Below are 16,913 nucleotides of genomic sequence, written 5' to 3'. Positions count from 1 at the left end.
TTTTATTTTATTTGTCATTTGTAATATTATTTAGATTTTTTTAATAAATTTTAATATTATGGAAATGTTTTTGTTTAATTGAATTTTAAATTGAATTGTGCTCGTCCTTGCGAAAGAGCACAACTGTGAGTGTTGTGCTCTTGCGAGAGAGCAGGCAGAAAAAGTGGGGCCGTGCCCACAACCGTGCTCGCTGGCAAGAGCACGGTTGTGGGTGCTCTAAGTCTCATTTCTAAAATATCAATTTCTAGGAAATGGAGGAGTAGGAAATAGTATAACTTATTACTAGTATACTCTCTTCTTCTTTAGACCACCCTCATCGGTGACTTTGAAATGAGGGGCAAAATAAAGCAAAAATTAAATAACCCAACCCAACCTCCAATTTGGGGGCTTGTCAGTAGACCCAACATAAAGTGGAGGGCAAAGGACACATGTCCATTTTCTATTGGCTCAATGTATTATTATTTTTGCTTTTTTTATTTACTATTAATTGTTGATTAATCACTACTTTATTTATGTACATGTTTTAGAATTGTATACTATAAATATGAAATGTAAATATTTCATTTTGAATATTTTGAACATATGTGAATTTATAATATTTTTATTACTCTTAGTTATTAATTTAATTTATTTAATTATTATTATATTTGTCTTTATATATCATTTCAAAACTAGGGGTGAGAAATTATACAGAAATACCGAAATACCGGACTTACCGTACCGCAAAAATACCGAAAATATCAATTTTTCGGTATACCGCAGTTTTCGGTACGGTATGATACCGTACCGCAGTGTTTTGGTACGGTAACGGTATCAATTTTTCTATACCGCAGTATACCGAATCTTCGGTATGTATCGAAAATTCGGTATACCGATAGATTATATATATATATATATAGAGTAGTGATCTAGAGCAAATGCCCCTTAACCAAATAACTAGAGAACAAATCATAGCCACAAGATCAAAAAATCAAGGGCTAGTATTAATACATGTCATTTTTAATTTAAGGAGAAATTAGTTCCCTCAATCACAAATTTACTCCACAATAACAAGGCGGGGATATAATGGTCATTGCACATCCAAAATTAGGCTACGTCATTGGCATTTGAAAAAGAAACTGCGTTCTTCTCATCTTCTCATCTTCCTTCTTTTGCAAAATTAGGCGGGGAGAGGACTACGAGGAGGAGATCTTCGATGTCGTAGGCGACTTCTCTGGTCTCGGCGATCCAGTTGTGGATTCCTTTGTCGATTTCATGCCTGGCATCGGCGATCTCGAGGATGGATTGCAGCTGCCGGAGCTTCATTTGGATCACCTCGATTCGGCCGCCGAGCTCAGGGATGTGGCGTGCTTCGTATATTAGGAGCTCGCTGAGGCTGCGTATTACACAGAATACAACGTATTCCGCTATTGTTGGTTGGGGATTGATACAATTCAACTGCCGATTTGATTTTTGAGAAAATGGTTGTGTACTGCAAGTTGACTTTGAGTTGATGCCCAACCGTGTTGAATTTTGGACTATATTATTATACTATTGCAAGTTCATATATTCAAGTTTCAGGAATTTGGAATGGTGATTACTAGTTGAGAATGCATTACATGGCAGAATGTTAATTGAATTTTTCAAAACTTTTATACTCTCAGATACCATGCTGATAGTGATATGTTTTGTAAATAAGAGTGAAGTAAAATCATGCTAAGAGTGATGTGTTTTGTAAACAAGAGTGAAATAAAATCACAATAAGAGTGATGTGTTTTGTAAACAAGAATGAAGTAAAATCACAATAAGAGTGATGTGTTTTGTAAACAAGAGTGAAGTAAAATCAGAATAAGAGTGATGTGTTTTGTCAACAAGAGTGAAGTAAAATCAGAATAAGAGTGATGTGTTTTGTTAACAAGAGTGGAGTAAAATCATGCTAAGAGTGATGTGTTTTGCAAACAAGAGTGAAAGAAAATCATGCTAAGAGTGATGTGTTTTGTAAACAAGAGTGAAGTAAAATCAGAATAAGAGTGATGTGTTTTGTAAACAAGAGTGATGTAAAATGAGAATAAGAGTGATGTGTTTTGTAAACAAGAGTGAAGTAAAATCACAATAAGAGTAATGTGCTTTGTTAACAAGAGTGAAGTAAAATCAAAATAAGAGTGATGTGTTTTGTTAACAAGAGTGAAGTAAAATGAGAATAAGAGTGATGTGTTTTGTAAACAAGAGTGAAGTAAAATCACAATAAGAGTGATGTGTTTTGTAAACAAGAGTGTAGTAAAATCACAATAAGAGTGATGTGTTTTGTTAACAAGAGTGAAGTAAAATCATGCTAAGAGTGATGTGTTTTGTAAACAAGAGTGGAGTAAAATCATGCTAAGAGTGATGTGTTTTGTAAACAAGAGTGAAGTAAAATCAGAATAAGAGTGATGTGTTTTGTTAACAAAAGTGAAGTAAAATCAGAATAAGAGTGAAGTAAAATCAGAATAAGAGTGATGTGTTTTGTAAACAAGAGTGAAGTAAAATCACAATAAGAGTGATGTGTTTTGTAAACAAGTGTGAAGTAAAATCACAATAAGAGTGATGTGTTTTGTTAACAAGAGTGAAGTAAAATCAGAATAAGAGTGATGTGTTTTGTTAATAAGAGTGAAGTAAAATCACAATAAGAGTGATGTGTTTTGTTAACAAGAGTGAAGTAAAATCACAATAAGAGTGAAGTAAAATCAGTAATAATTTGCACAAAGAGTGAGGTAATATTGTTAACAAAACTAGTACTTCAAAATTGGTTAAGTGGCGGATTTTAATTTGAAAATATTGGATTTGGAATTAAATGAATAGAAGTAATAAGTGAGTTTGATTGGGCACGTCAAGGCGTCGATCCAATTCTGAACCTAGCAATGTTTCCAATTTAACTATGGTCCATGCATAGCATAATACCCATCTTTCACAAAAGCATCTACAAGTACTACATATTCAGTCGATAATTAATTATCAATCTAAATTAATTAACTCCCTAAATAGCGCAATGTATGATTTATGATGCAAACATTAGCATATACAGTAAAACCCAACTGTAATACATCCCTCATTTACTCGATCGTGTTATGAAAATTTATTAATTATCAAGGATCATTACAATATATTTCCTGTATTTAAGTTCCCCACCTCAGATACAAATATAAACTGCAAGGGGACTTGCTCCACAGTCAAACCCAAATTTTACAGAAAAAATTGAAGAATAAAGAGTACAGGAACTGCCAAGCATTCAACTATTAAATTCACCCTATCCTCTGCAACCAAACACACCTAATTTCATCATAGGTCATGGAATCGCGATTTGAATGAAGTGATCAGATTTGGAAGGAAATTTGGAAGGAAATTTGGAAGGAGATTTGATCGCAGATTTGGAATGAGAAAGAAGAAAACTGCGTAATTGATCGCAGGTTTAAATCTCAAATGTAATTTCCAAAAATACCCTTCTCCTATTTTATATTATTAAACTAAATAATATTTGTTCCATTAAGATGTGTGGCTGAGATTGGTTCTCTAGTTATACACTTAAGATTAGTTATATCTTGATCACTAACCTATATATATATATATATATATATATATATATATATATAGAGAGAGAGATGATATGCTCGGCGCTCATTGTGAGCGCCTCTTGAGCGCCATTCTTTCTCTCTCTCCACGTCACCTACTCTTTCCATTTTTTAATATGTGAAATTCATCCAATTCAATTCATCTTCTCTTCTTCAATTCTCCAAATCAACATCACTTCTCTTCTTCAATTCCCTTTTGTGTTCTCATTCAGTGCAATTCTTTCAAATCAATTTCACCTTCTCTTCTTCAATTCTCAAAATCAGAATTGTTTTCCCTAATACGTGAAATTCATCCAGATCAGTTTCAACTTCTCTTCATCAAATCCCTTTCATTTTTTTCAATATGTGAAATTCATCCAAATCAGTTTCAACTTCTCTTCATCAAATCCCTTTCATTTTTCTCAATCTGTGAAATTCATCCAAATCAGTTTCAACTTCTCTTCTTCAATTCTCAAATTCACAACCTCAATGCTGAGGCAAATTGGAAGAGCCACCTACGCGTCGAAGAGTCCATCCGTCGAGGGAGTTGTAGTGCCCGGCAATTGATGCAGTCTGGGTGGGCTTAAGATTTGGTTTCATTGTACTTAAGAGGGATTAAGTGTACTTGATTGTAAAATTAGTTTATGAATGTTGATAATGAATTTGGATCTTTCATAGTGTTATTTTGGCTACTGGAAAATTGAATTGCTTGATAATAAGATTGTGAGGAATTTAATTGATCATTCCTGCCTGCAACCCAGCTGTTTGAGAAATGCTAAAACAATAATTGCAGTTACTCAATATACACTCTTTTTACGACTTATTCAATAAACATTCTTCACATTGAGAGTTTGAATTTTGTTTTTGATTAATTGGCTAAGTTGGATATTGGCTTGATGAAATTGAGAGTTTATTAGTCATCTTGTAACATAGATTACTAGAATTAACTTTATTTACATATTGTATGTCAGCAATACCAAAATGTGGCTATGTGCATCATGATTACTGCATTTCATGATAGCACTTGCAATATAAATATGTTAAGAAGTTGCAAAATAGTCTACATATTTGAGAAAGAAGAAACAAATGGATAGCTTCTACCTAATGAAATGACTCTTCAATATTTCATCAAAATCAACTGAAGCTGAGCAACACAACAAATCAGAAACATCACAAGGCTAAATATTCTACAAGTAACAATATCCTCAAGTCATTTTACCAAAAAAATTGCAGCCAAGTGAATCTGCATGCATAGTATTTGACTCAATCTCAATGATTCCCTCTCACATAAGAGTAACCGTTCAGCCAAGTAGACAGGTAATAAGACAAGTCAAGTTGAGCAGCAACCAAAAGGACACAGGCAAGACGACAATATGCATCAACTAAAAGGATACAAGCAAGACTACAAATAACATTTCATTATGACTAATTACTAGAATTAAACTGATGACAGATATACATTGCAAACTGAGAATAATATACCAAAGCAACATATAATGTAACAACAACAGAAGATGTCAAGCATTTATTACTTACTACAGATTATTAAGTTCAAAGTTAGCAAATACTACCACAAATAAATTAATACTATGTAAGAATTGATAATAAAATAAAACTTTGTTTTAAACTGAAGAATCAAAAAGAGGTCACCAAACTAGGTAAGCATGATACTAAAAACACCTAAGATTATACGAAGACATGACAGTTGCAACTCATTTTGCAAAAACATCTAATATTATCCAACATCAGTAACTGATTCCAAGAAAAAGTAACATAACAGTTGCAACTCATTTTGCAAAAAAAAGAGATATCATTCTATCTTGAAGCTATCTTTTTTCTTCAACTTGCATAACATATCAAGTCTTCTCATTCTTGTTGTTCATTTCCAAAACCTGCAACAGATCTGAAATTTAAATATGAGAGTTAAGTTAGTGAAGTGAAATTTATTGGGTACTAAAATACTATACAATATACATGATGAAACAATTATGCACATACCCATCATTTAAACTTGGGCAATTACGTTTGTCATGTGATACTCCACGTTGCCCACATCCATGACAAGCCCTAAGCTTTAAAGTTGACTTCTCTTTTGATGATAGCATTCGCTTACCGCACCCCTTTGCTCTTATTTGACAAGGATCGCCAATATTTATGGCTTTATTCGAGCTTTTCCTTCTTTGACTTCCATATTCAGTTGTTGGACTAACACCTATTTCTTTGAGTTTACTATCCATGAAATTAAGTTGTTCATCCAAAAACTTTGTGCCTTAATCAGTCAAAGATGCAACATCAATCAATATCGAAGCTTTATATGATAACTTGGAATGTCGTGACATCAAAAATCTTGTTGGATCATCGTTGGAGTTCTCATCATCTATTGTATATACAACACCAATATTAGCTTCTCGTGTCCACCTCTTGAGTATATACTTGTCAAGTAGTTCAAATATTTGATTAATGCATGTGTCTACAAGGAATACCATCAAACTCGAATTTTCCACAACTACAAGATATATGATCTCCCTGTCTATCATGCATGAGTAACCTTGGTTTTAAGGACGATGAAGTTTGACAACTCACCACATTGTAAATCATAATATCATCTCTTGTAGAGGCATGCTCCACAAAGTAACCATGACTTCGACTCATTTCATCTTGAAACTCCATCCTTTTTTTTCGTGTACACTTTGACCATTTGAGCTTCCATCGGCCAATTTGTTTTAATTTTTGGATGCTCATTCATGTCAATATGGTCTGCAACTAACTCATTGTGTCTTTGACGCCTCTGTGCTCTATTGAAGCGTGTGATAAAATCTATCAGTGAGTTCTTATTGGAGATATATTTTATAAAAAATGAATGAGAACTCTCAGATCTTTGACTACTTGACATCCCAACAAAAAATACATGGCTAAAGTATGATGGAATCCACTTATGCCGCAGTTCATACATCAACAATATCCATTTATTTTGTTCTAAGTTAGCACTTCTTATTACCTCACTCCAACCATGCTCAAAATCCTCAGGAGATATATAATTTTTTATAACATTTTTTATGCTTTGGTAGTGGTCACGAAATGTTATCGGAGAAATCTTTTTAGGAAACTTGTTCAATATATGCCACAAGCAATAACGATGAACTGGCAAAACTTGTGCAAGTGCTTTTGTTAATGCAGGATCTTGATCAGTGATGATTGATTTTGGTGGACCTGTTGGCATAGCTTCCATAAACTTATTAAGTAGCCAAACATATGATTCAGTCTTCTCGTCACTAAGAAATCCACAACCAAAAACTATTGTTTGATGGTGATGATTAACCCCTACGAAAGGCGTAAAAATCATTGAATACTTATTGGTGTTATAGGTGGAATCAAAGACAACGACATCACCAAATACACTATAGGTCCCCCTTGATTTAGGATCTGCCCAAAAACATCTACTGAACCTATTGTCTGAATCTGTCTCATAATCAAAGAAAAATGCTTTATTCTTCTCTTTCTCTGAGGTAAAGAATTCTATAAGAGTTTCAGCATCAATCCCCTTTTGCTCATCCTTTAATTCTTTCTCAAAATTCCTAATATCTCTCTCCGTGCAACCAACACTTTCAGTTCCACCGCACTCTATCTCCAATAATTGCATTTGTTGACATGTCGGTATATTAGCTTCGGACAATTGCTGAGTCAATACTCTCTTAACCATAGAAACACTACGGTGTGATCGAAGCAAATGCACCTTTGAAGGAGTATAAAGTCCATGATTATAACCTTCCGCAAAGACACTAACACTCCAATCAGGTCCAGTTTGTTGTTTGACAATAGTAATTTTTGCCTTGCAACTAGTTCTAACTTCACCACGAGCTTTTGTCTTGATTGTGTCACCACTCGTTTTTCTTTTCTTTGAACGATCTTCATCAGTTTGACCAGCTTTGTTTGAAGCATACAAATTGTTTCCAAACAACTTCATTATTCATCTTGTTCCTTTTGCTACTGCTTAACCTTGCACTAAAACCGGATTCCCGTGCATACTGATTATAGAATGAAAATGCATCATCTACTGTTGCAAATTTCATTCCAGTCTCTGGCTTCCGATCATTTGCAACTTGAGGAATATATAGTTCATCGTTCATATTTTCACTTAAGTAGTTGATTTCCCCTTCGTTATTCTTTACATGTAAAAATGATTGTGCAACTTAGTTTCTCAATATACATAATATTGAGGCAGTAACATTCTATGCTATATAATTTACATGAAAAAAACATAAAAACATAATAAAATGAATAAAGACAGAGGTCAAGGTTCAAGGTCTTACAGGAACATCCTCTTCCATAAGGTGACTGCAAAACAATATTACAAAAATAAATCAGAAGTAACTTTAAAAGGAACCAATGGATGACAATCTCTTGATCCTAATAAATATGAAAACAAACTAGGTCTAGTGAAAAATCAAACCTTTGCTTGTCCGGACTTGAATACCAAAACTGGGGCGAACCACACCAACTAATACTTGAGGTGGACGTGTGGGATCAGAGGAAAAACTATCAAGATGGACAATTGAACACAGAATAACCTAGAATTTATTTAGGAAAAAAAGATTGCATCTTTGATAGCAAAAAAGAATCAAGGTAATTTGTAGGTAAATTCTCAATGAAGATACGGTGAAGAGATAAAAAAGGATATTAACAAAAATTAAAATATAATAAAGAATCGAAGATGAAATTAAAAATGATAATTTTATTCCGGAAGGCATCAGCCTTAATTTCATGGTAATCATCGCGATCAAGATATCTGCTGAAGCAAAACCATGAAAACTCTTCCCTAACCTGTTTGCCTCCCCAGTCAACAAAATAGTTGTAATTAATTCAGTTATATCACTCTCCGCATCTCCAAATCCAATCCAAATGCAATTTATACATTCATCAAACACTTCTTCTACAATATATCCAAAGTGAACGTATTTGACATTGCAGATAAGAAAGTGAAAAAGAAACATTGATATGTAGATTTAGAGTAATGGAAGAGAGGTAATTTATGGTATAGCTTCTGATTTTGAGAATTGAAGAAGAGAAGGTGAAATTGATTTGAAAGAATTGCACTGAATGAGAATACGAAAGGGAATTGAAGAAGAGAAGTGATGTTGATTTGGAGAATTGAAGAAGAGAAGATGAATTGAATTGGATGTATTTCACATATTAAAAAATGGAAAGAGTAGGTGACGTGGAGAGAGAGAAAGAATGGCGCTCAAGAGACGCTCACAATGAGCGCCCAGCATATCATCTCTCATATAGAGAGATGATCTCATATATATATATATATATATATATATATATATATATATATATATATATATATATATATATATTAATATTAAATATGTTATAATATATATTACATTTATATATATATATTAAAAAATTAAAAATAGAATTCTCTAAAATTTAAAAAAAATTAAATGTAATATTTTGGATATATATTATATTATATTTAAAAAAATGTATATTACATTTATATATATTATATTAAATAAAATTTAAAAAAATTTAAATGTAATATATATATATATATAGATGTGATCATATAATAACCCTCAAATCACGTAATAATCGTATAACTAAATATGAACCGCACATATTTTCTAATCTTGTGGTTGAGATTCAAACTTAGATTTACTTCATAAAAAAGGCGCAGGGGGTAAATATGTAATTTCTCTCATTTAATTTCTGAATTTCGCTCCATTCTTTCACTCTCTCTCTCTCAGTTCGATTCTCTCCTCTTCTTAGCGATTTTGTTTCCATATTCCTCTTCTCATCGATTTTGTTTCCAGATTTTCTTCCGATTTGGTTGATTATTCCATAATCTCCAGATTTTGTTTCCATATTTCTCGCATAATTGTGACCGGGAAGATGTTTTAAATTTTGCATTCTTATTTTCATTGATTAAATGTTTAATTGCTGTCAGAATTTGCTTCGATGGATTTTGTAGCAAATAACGAAGGTAACAATCATTATCTATTATTTAGCTTATTGATTGTGTTCATATTTTAATTTATTGATTTTTTTGCTTCATGTATTGAATTTGATTTTAGATTAATATTAGTTGTCGATTGGTTTATGTTTCTGATGTACTGAACTTCTTATTTAATTATATTATGTATTGCCGATTATGTGTTAAGATGATACTTTTGGTTTATAAATGTTACGTTTACTACATAAAATGATAGTTTTGCCGAATAGAATGATAGTCTGAGTTGATAAAATGATACTTTTGGCTTATAAATGTTAGGTTTACTGCATACAATGATAGAATGATACTCTGAGTTGATAAAATGATACTTTTGGCTTATAAATGTTTGGTTTACTGCATACAATGATAGAATGATAGTCTGAGTTGATAAAATGATACTTTTGGCTTATAAATGTTAGGTTTACTGCATACGATGATAGAATGATACTCTGAGTTGATAAAATGATACTTTTGGCTTATAAAAGTTACGTTTACTGCATAAAATGATAGAATGATACTCTGAGTTGATAAAATGATACTTTTGGCTTATAAATGTTAGGTTTACTGCATAAAATGATAGTTTTTCCAGATAGAATGATACTTTGAGTTGATAAAATGATACTTTTACTGATTTTTGTAGGTATGTACATTCCTGTTTGTGATGATGCTTTGACCAATGATTGGTATGAAATTCAACACATTAGTAGAAGCATCTGATTTTATGAATATTATGCTCGTTCAGTTGGTTTTGGCATTCGTAAACTGGGCAACAAATCAGTTCATGGTATTATTAAGTGGCTGTATTTGGCTTGCAGTAGACAAGGCTCTAAGAATTTTATACCTGGTGATGCATCCCAATCAACTAAAGTGTCTGTTAAGAAGCGTAGGTGTCGGTAATTTAGGTGTGAATGTCTTGCTAAGCTGAACTTGAGATATTTTTCAGATGGCATGAGCAAAGGGTATGAGGTTTATCAGTTTGTTGAGTATCATAATCACTTAATGGTTGCGGATGAGCATAGGAATTTTATGACGGCCGATCGCAGTCTGGATCTTATCCATCAGAGGTTTATGGAGGATTGTGGCAGGTATAATATTGGTCCCACTCTCACATTCAAACTTTTGAAGGAGATAATGGGTGGACCTGAAAATGTTGGATGTGATATTATTGATATTAGAAATGGTTATCGCGATATTATGTCCAATATTGATGGTTCAGATGCTCAAATGATTTTTGATTATATGCGTTCTCAAAACGAATCATCTGATGCCTTCTATTATGAAATTGAGATAGGATCTCATGGAAAGTTAACTAAACTCTTCTGGGCTGATGCTATTTCAAGACGAAATTATCATATGTTTGGAGATGTAATTTCATTTGACTCAACATACAACACTAACAGGTATATTACTTTTGCTGCTAATAGACATAAAATGATACTTTTTGCTAATTAAATTATATTTCAGTGGATATAATGATACTTTTGGCTGATAAAATGATATTCATAGCTGATAAAATGATACTTTTCTGTATGTATGAAAATATAATTCATTTTTATGTTATGTTCTGAAGGTATTGCATGATTTTTGCTCCATTCACTGGAAAAGATAACCATTCCAGAGCAGTTACATTTGGAGCTGGCTTGTTATCAAGTGAAGGTAGAGACTCATATTCTTGGTTGTTTGGTTGTTTTGTTCGATGTATGGGGGTACCACCCAAATTGATTATCACTGATCAAGATTGGGGGATCAAACTTGCTGTTCAACAAGTACTTTTACAAACAAGGCACCGATGGTGCATGTGGCATATTATGGTTAAGGTGTCAGATAAGTTGCCCAAATCCTTGCTTGGTAATGAAGATTTCAAAAAAGAGTTGAATGCATGTGTTTGGTCTGATTTGTTAGAGCCTGATGAGTTTGATATATTATGGAATGATATAATGGAAAGGTATGGATTAGAAGACGTGCACTGGTTTGGATCGATGTTTGAAGATAGAGAATTCTGGGTTTCTGCTTATTTTCAAGATTTTCCCATCGGGTCGCTTCTTAGGACTACATCGATGTCTGAATCAGAGAATAGCTTTTTTAAAAACTACACAAAGCCTCGTGCAAATCTTGTACAATTCATCAATTTCTTTAACTGTGCTGTGGGAGATCAAAGGAATGCCAATTCACGATTGAACTACTTAGATTACTCAACTATTCCTGATTTGTCAACCAAATTGCCTATTGAGAAGCATGCATCTACAATCTACACTGATTCTATTTTCAAACATGTACAACAGGAAATATGGTATGTAAGATTGTTTCTATAACTGTTCAGGATAATATCAAGATGCATAAGGTCAAGGACCAATATGGTAGAACATGAGATGTTAAGTATGATTGTAAGCAAGACACATTCGACTGTAGTTGTAAGAAGTTTTCCAGAATTGGTTTGTTATGCTGTCATATATTTTGTTTGTTGAAGAATAAGTCTGCTAATCTCATTCCTGAGAAATATTTTGGTCGAAGGTGGTTGAAGAGCTCTTTACTAAAGGCAGCCCATGGTCTACCATCTGAGGAGATACAACCATTTGAACGTGTGCTCCATTTTTAACCTTGTTTGTAAAAACTCTATTTTTAGTCAGAGAAATGATAGTATTTATTGTAATAATGTTATCTTTTACCTTGCAGATTTGGATGAAAAGCAGGAAGTTAAGAAAAAGTTGTTCTCCAACTTTTATCGATTAGTCCAAAAGTCGGAGGGAAGTATGGATCATCTGTCTTTGTTATGTGCTGGTCTTGATGATTTGGAAGAGCATATATTTGGAAATTGTGCAATACCTTCAGTCATTGAAAAGAAAAAGATGGTTGAGAAATTTTATGGAATGGCAGTACCTGATGTCATTGATGTACACCCTCCAGACGTTGTTAGAACCAAAGGATCAGCTAGTGACAGGGTATCAGAGAGGGAGAGTGCAATAAAGAAAGCAAATAAGCCTCTACGACGGTGTGGTAAATGTCATGAGGTGGTCGTCATGATTCAAGAAATTGTGGTAGAGTCAATGAGAAGGCAGATTGAAGCCATTTGATATAAAATGACACTTTCAGCTGATAGAATGATACTTTCAGCTGATAGAATGATACTTTCAGCAGATAAAATGATATGTATTTTTGGTGTATAAAATGACATTTTTGTTTAATAAAATGATTCATTGGGCTTATAAAATGACACTTTGGCTGATAACATGATACTCTTTTTGTTAACAAAATGATACATTGTTCATAAAATGACACTTTAACCAGATAAAATGATAATCTAAGAGGATAAAATGACAGTAACCTTACAAAAATGATAGTTTAAGTACATAAAATGATTGTTTATATGTTTAAAATGATATAGAAATGATAGTTTCAAACGATAAAATGATACTATTGCATAAAATGATAAAATGATAGTTTCGGTGGATAAAATGATAGTTTCAGTGTGTAAAATGATACTTTTGCATCATAAAATAATAGTTTAAGTGTATAAAACGATAAAATGATACTTTTGCATAAAATGATAAAATGATAGTTTCGGTGGATAAAATGATAGTTTCAGTGGGTAAAATGATACTTTTGCATCATAAAATAATAGTTTCAGTGGATAAAATGATAGGTTTGATGATGTTTTTTGGTTGTTCTGTTTTATTTGAAAAATGATACTTTTGCATCATAAAATGATAGTGTAAGGGGATAAAATGATAGTTTCAAACGATAAAATGATACTTTTGCATAAAATGATAAAATGATAAATGATAGTTTCAGTGGGTAAAATGATACTTTTGCATCATAAAATGATAGTTTCAGTGGGTAAAATGATAGTTTATAAAATGATGTTACTTTCAGATAAAATGTTACTTTTAGCGCATAAAATTATACTTTTGTTTATAAAATGACACTTTAACCTGATAAAATGATAATCTAAGCGAATAAAATGATACTCGCAGCAGATAAAATGATACTTCTGACCTATAAAATGACAAAATGATACTTGCAGCAGATAAAATGATACTTCTGAGTGATAAAATGATAATCTTGGGTGATTATCTTCGAAATCACTATTACAAAACACTAGAATCAAGTCATACAAGTTACTATTACAACTAATAGCTCTCTTTAGGGGGTTCAAATTCTCTAATCATCTTTTCAACATCGATTTCCCCATTTGTGCTATCATTATGAAACTTCTTCTGTATCATTGTTAATGTCTCAAAAACCTTCTTGTTAGTATCTTCAATAAGCAATGCTTCACTATATTTGGCACGGAGTTTTGTGAAAGCCTCAGTCCCCTTTTTCGTTAAACCCGAATTCCAGTTACGAACATCACCACCCATGTAAGTCTCCAAATGGAGCATCACATAAACTCCACAGTCAACTTTATTTGTATCGTTCTACCATGGCATATTCATGTGTCTGGTTTTTGACATTTTGAAAATTCTCCCCATTGATGGATTAACTCCATTTCCAAGATAAATTCGGAAGAAATGTTTCTATTCAAATAACACAAAACATACATGAGGTTGATTAAAAAGTACTAAATGATATTCAATGCATTTTAACTAATAAATATTGAATGCATTTAACTAAACATACCAGCATCCTTGGTGCATCTCCATATTTCTTCTCAATCAACTCTTCACTAATCAGAGCATTGTCAATCACATCCATCATTTGGATTTTGAGATTGAAGCACATGATATAAAAATGTTTGTACGCCCAGATCGGAAAGAATATCTAATTTTCAAAACATTATATACAAATGTCATTTTAAAAAATATAGGTATGTTGTTCTGTAATGTATATCTCATTATGACTTACCATGTCATAATTTTCCCATTTGAAATTTTCAATCTTTGACACAAAATCATTTAACGCTGAGCAGAATCTTTCATGAGCGTTGGCTTCAGTCCATTCAGATTTCCTTGCAGTAATATTGTATACCTGTCATGTTTACATTTTTGTAAATAAATTTAACTTTTAATGTAACACTATTATTAATTTTCTCGTTTACTGTACCGTAGGTGTGGTGTTGATGAAAAGACGACTCGGTGATGCCTTTGATTTGAATTTTTCTTGGTAGTTGAGGTACACAACCCATGCATCTATGATGTTGATACTGACGTATGTACGTGGAGCAAGGCTGTGGAAATCAATCTTGAACATGCTCATCATGTTGTTCTCATAACTGATTTCAAATTCATATTTAATGTTAGTTAAAAGAACTTAATAAGAATATAATTATGTAATTCAAAACTTACTATTCGCTTTCTTCATGTGTCATCAACCAGTACATTATTTCTTTCTCTTCTTTATTCAGTTTTCCTTTTAGATTTACTGCTCTGACATTGTAGGGAGAGCACAATGCTTCAACAATTTTCTTTGTTGTCCTGGCCACTTTCTCCTTTTCAACTGGAGGTTCTTGAGAAACCATCTTCTTCCCTTAGTCCTTTTTCAAAATTTCTTGGAAAACTTCATCATCTCCTATTTCACCATGTATATCCTCCATGACCGTGGATATTATGGTGGTATATGCTCTATCATGCTTTCATTCAAAAATATAAATTTTTATTCACAGAAGGGATATTATTCTACCCAATGGAACTCATATTATCAGCCAAAAAGTATCATTTTATCAGCCTAAAATCTAAAACTATCATTATAAAACAAAAATATCATTTCACCCACTGAAACTATCATTTTATTCCCTGAAACTATCATTTTATCATTGTATGCAAAAGTATCATTTTATAATTTGAAACTATCATTTTATGATGCAAAAGTATCGTTTTATCACTGAACCTATCATTTTACCCACTGAAACTATCATTTTATTTCCCGAAACTATCATTTTATCATTTTATGCAAAAGTATCATTTTATCATTTGAAACTATCATTTTATCCCCTTACACTATCATTTTATGATGCAAAAGTATCATTTTTCAAATAAAACAGAACAACCAAAAAACATCATCAAACCTATATCATTTTAACCATATAAACAATCATTTTATGTACTTAAACTATCATTTTTAAAAGTTACCTCATATTCATCATTGAGAAAGAATTGAACTTCTTTCTCTAGCACTTTTTCCTTCTCTTCTCGAGCTGCTTTATTAGCCGTTTCCTTTTCGCCCTCATTCTGTTTCTCTTGCTCGTTTTCCACCTTATCATTTTTTCCTTCTCCATATCCTTTTCCTGATTAAAATTTTGATTCTCATCTGGAGTGTTCTCATATTCCGGTATCAGAGTGAAGGTAGGAAACTCATTCCTATTTTTTAGTATACATGCCCTCTCAGCAGCTTTAGTTAGCTCAATCATGATATCGATCCATTCAGGATCATCAATTTCATCATTGCTCATAACATGTGTCATTGTTTTCTGAGTTTCTATAGCATTCTGCACACCTTCCTCTCTTAATCTCATTGCATTTCTTGTTGTATCACAGATTATCTTAAAGCTGTCAAAGTTCCTGAGTTCATCCGGCGCTTCTTCAAGGACATCAAGCATCTTCAACATTGAGGCTTTATAATCCCTGGCAGTTTCCTTCCATTTATCTATGAAAGTCTTTTCTTGACTTCCACTGCTTGTCCCCTCTTCATCATGATCATTCATCATCAAAGCTTGTACATCTTCAGGTTCATCATCTTCATCTTCAGATTCATCATCTTCAACATTCTCTTCATGTGGTTGCTTTTTATATCGGTCATACTTATGACCGAGACCAAAATCTGAATCAACCATTTCTGCTCTGTCTTTTTTCAACAGTTCGGCAGTTCATCCTTTAACTGTTGGATAACATCTTGGCACCATTTTTTTTCAAAGACAATTCTGTCCACGTAACAAGCCTACATTAACAAAAACTAAATATTAGTTTTTCTATAAATAGATTCATAGACAATGGAAAACAAATATATTCTTAACACTACAAAGATAACTGGTCCGGTAAATATCTTTGCTGTGTTTCTTTTCCATCTCTTTTGTGTTTCATGCAATTTAGATATGACATAGCTACACCAATTGTATTCTTTGATCTTCTCAACATCAGCTATGTAATCTAAAATTTGTGGGCTCACATTTCCATCGGCAGGAGTGTTGATCAAGGCATACTCCACGAGAACCATAAAATTCCATTTGAACCACTCACCACCTTCTTCGTCTTTCTTCATCTGCTCTACAATATACTTTGGCAACATTTTTTTCTTTCCACCTTTACAGAATCTAGCAATTTGTGTTTTGATGTTGATATTCTTCTGAAATTTGATCCTATTCATAGGTAGAGATCCAATCGGGAACCCAAGAGTTATGTGAACATCTTCATCATCTA

General features: G+C 32.6%; 2 protein-coding genes across 2 annotated transcripts; one reads left to right on the top strand and one right to left on the bottom strand.

Moving 5' to 3' along the window:
- Window positions 1–1,137: 1,137 nt before the first annotated feature.
- Window positions 1,138–7,527, bottom strand: LOC121745929 (protein FAR1-RELATED SEQUENCE 5-like). The gene is made up of 2 exons (XM_042139875.1): window positions 6,671–7,527; window positions 1,138–1,375 (listed from the first exon to the last, which is right to left on the bottom strand). The coding sequence occupies exons 1-2, from the start codon at window positions 7,525–7,527 to the stop codon at window positions 1,138–1,140; spliced, it is 1,095 nt and encodes a 364-aa protein (XP_041995809.1).
- A 1,047-nt stretch (window positions 7,528–8,574) lies between these two features.
- Window positions 8,575–12,635, top strand: LOC121745928 (protein FAR1-RELATED SEQUENCE 5-like). Its single transcript, XM_042139874.1, has 8 exons — window positions 8,575–8,585; window positions 10,380–10,447; window positions 10,508–10,720; window positions 10,781–10,964; window positions 11,135–11,854; window positions 12,076–12,143; window positions 12,238–12,312; window positions 12,394–12,635. The coding sequence occupies exons 1-8, from the start codon at window positions 8,575–8,577 to the stop codon at window positions 12,633–12,635; spliced, it is 1,581 nt and encodes a 526-aa protein (XP_041995808.1).
- Window positions 12,636–16,913: the final 4,278 nt, after the last annotated feature.

This window comes from Salvia splendens, chromosome 8 (genome assembly GCF_004379255.2).
Source record: "Salvia splendens isolate huo1 chromosome 8, SspV2, whole genome shotgun sequence".
NCBI lineage: Eukaryota > Viridiplantae > Streptophyta > Magnoliopsida > Lamiales > Lamiaceae > Salvia > Salvia splendens.
This window is presented reverse-complemented; position numbering and strand designations above follow the sequence as displayed.

Excerpts from the sequence above, each read along its gene's own strand:
- LOC121745929 (XM_042139875.1), bottom strand. The coding sequence starts at position 7,527 with ATGAAGTTGTTTGGAAACAATTTGTATGCTTCAAACAAAGCTGGTCAA. Across the intron at positions 1,376-6,670 it reads TTGTGGCATATATTGAACAA|CCTCAGCGAGCTCCTAATAT; the intron begins GTTTCCTAAAAA and ends TGTAATACGCAG.
- LOC121745928 (XM_042139874.1), top strand. Across the intron at positions 10,965-11,134 it reads TCAACATACAACACTAACAG|GTATTGCATGATTTTTGCTC; the intron begins GTATATTACTTT and ends TATGTTCTGAAG. Across the intron at positions 11,855-12,075 it reads CATGTACAACAGGAAATATG|GTGGTTGAAGAGCTCTTTAC; the intron begins GTATGTAAGATT and ends TTTTGGTCGAAG.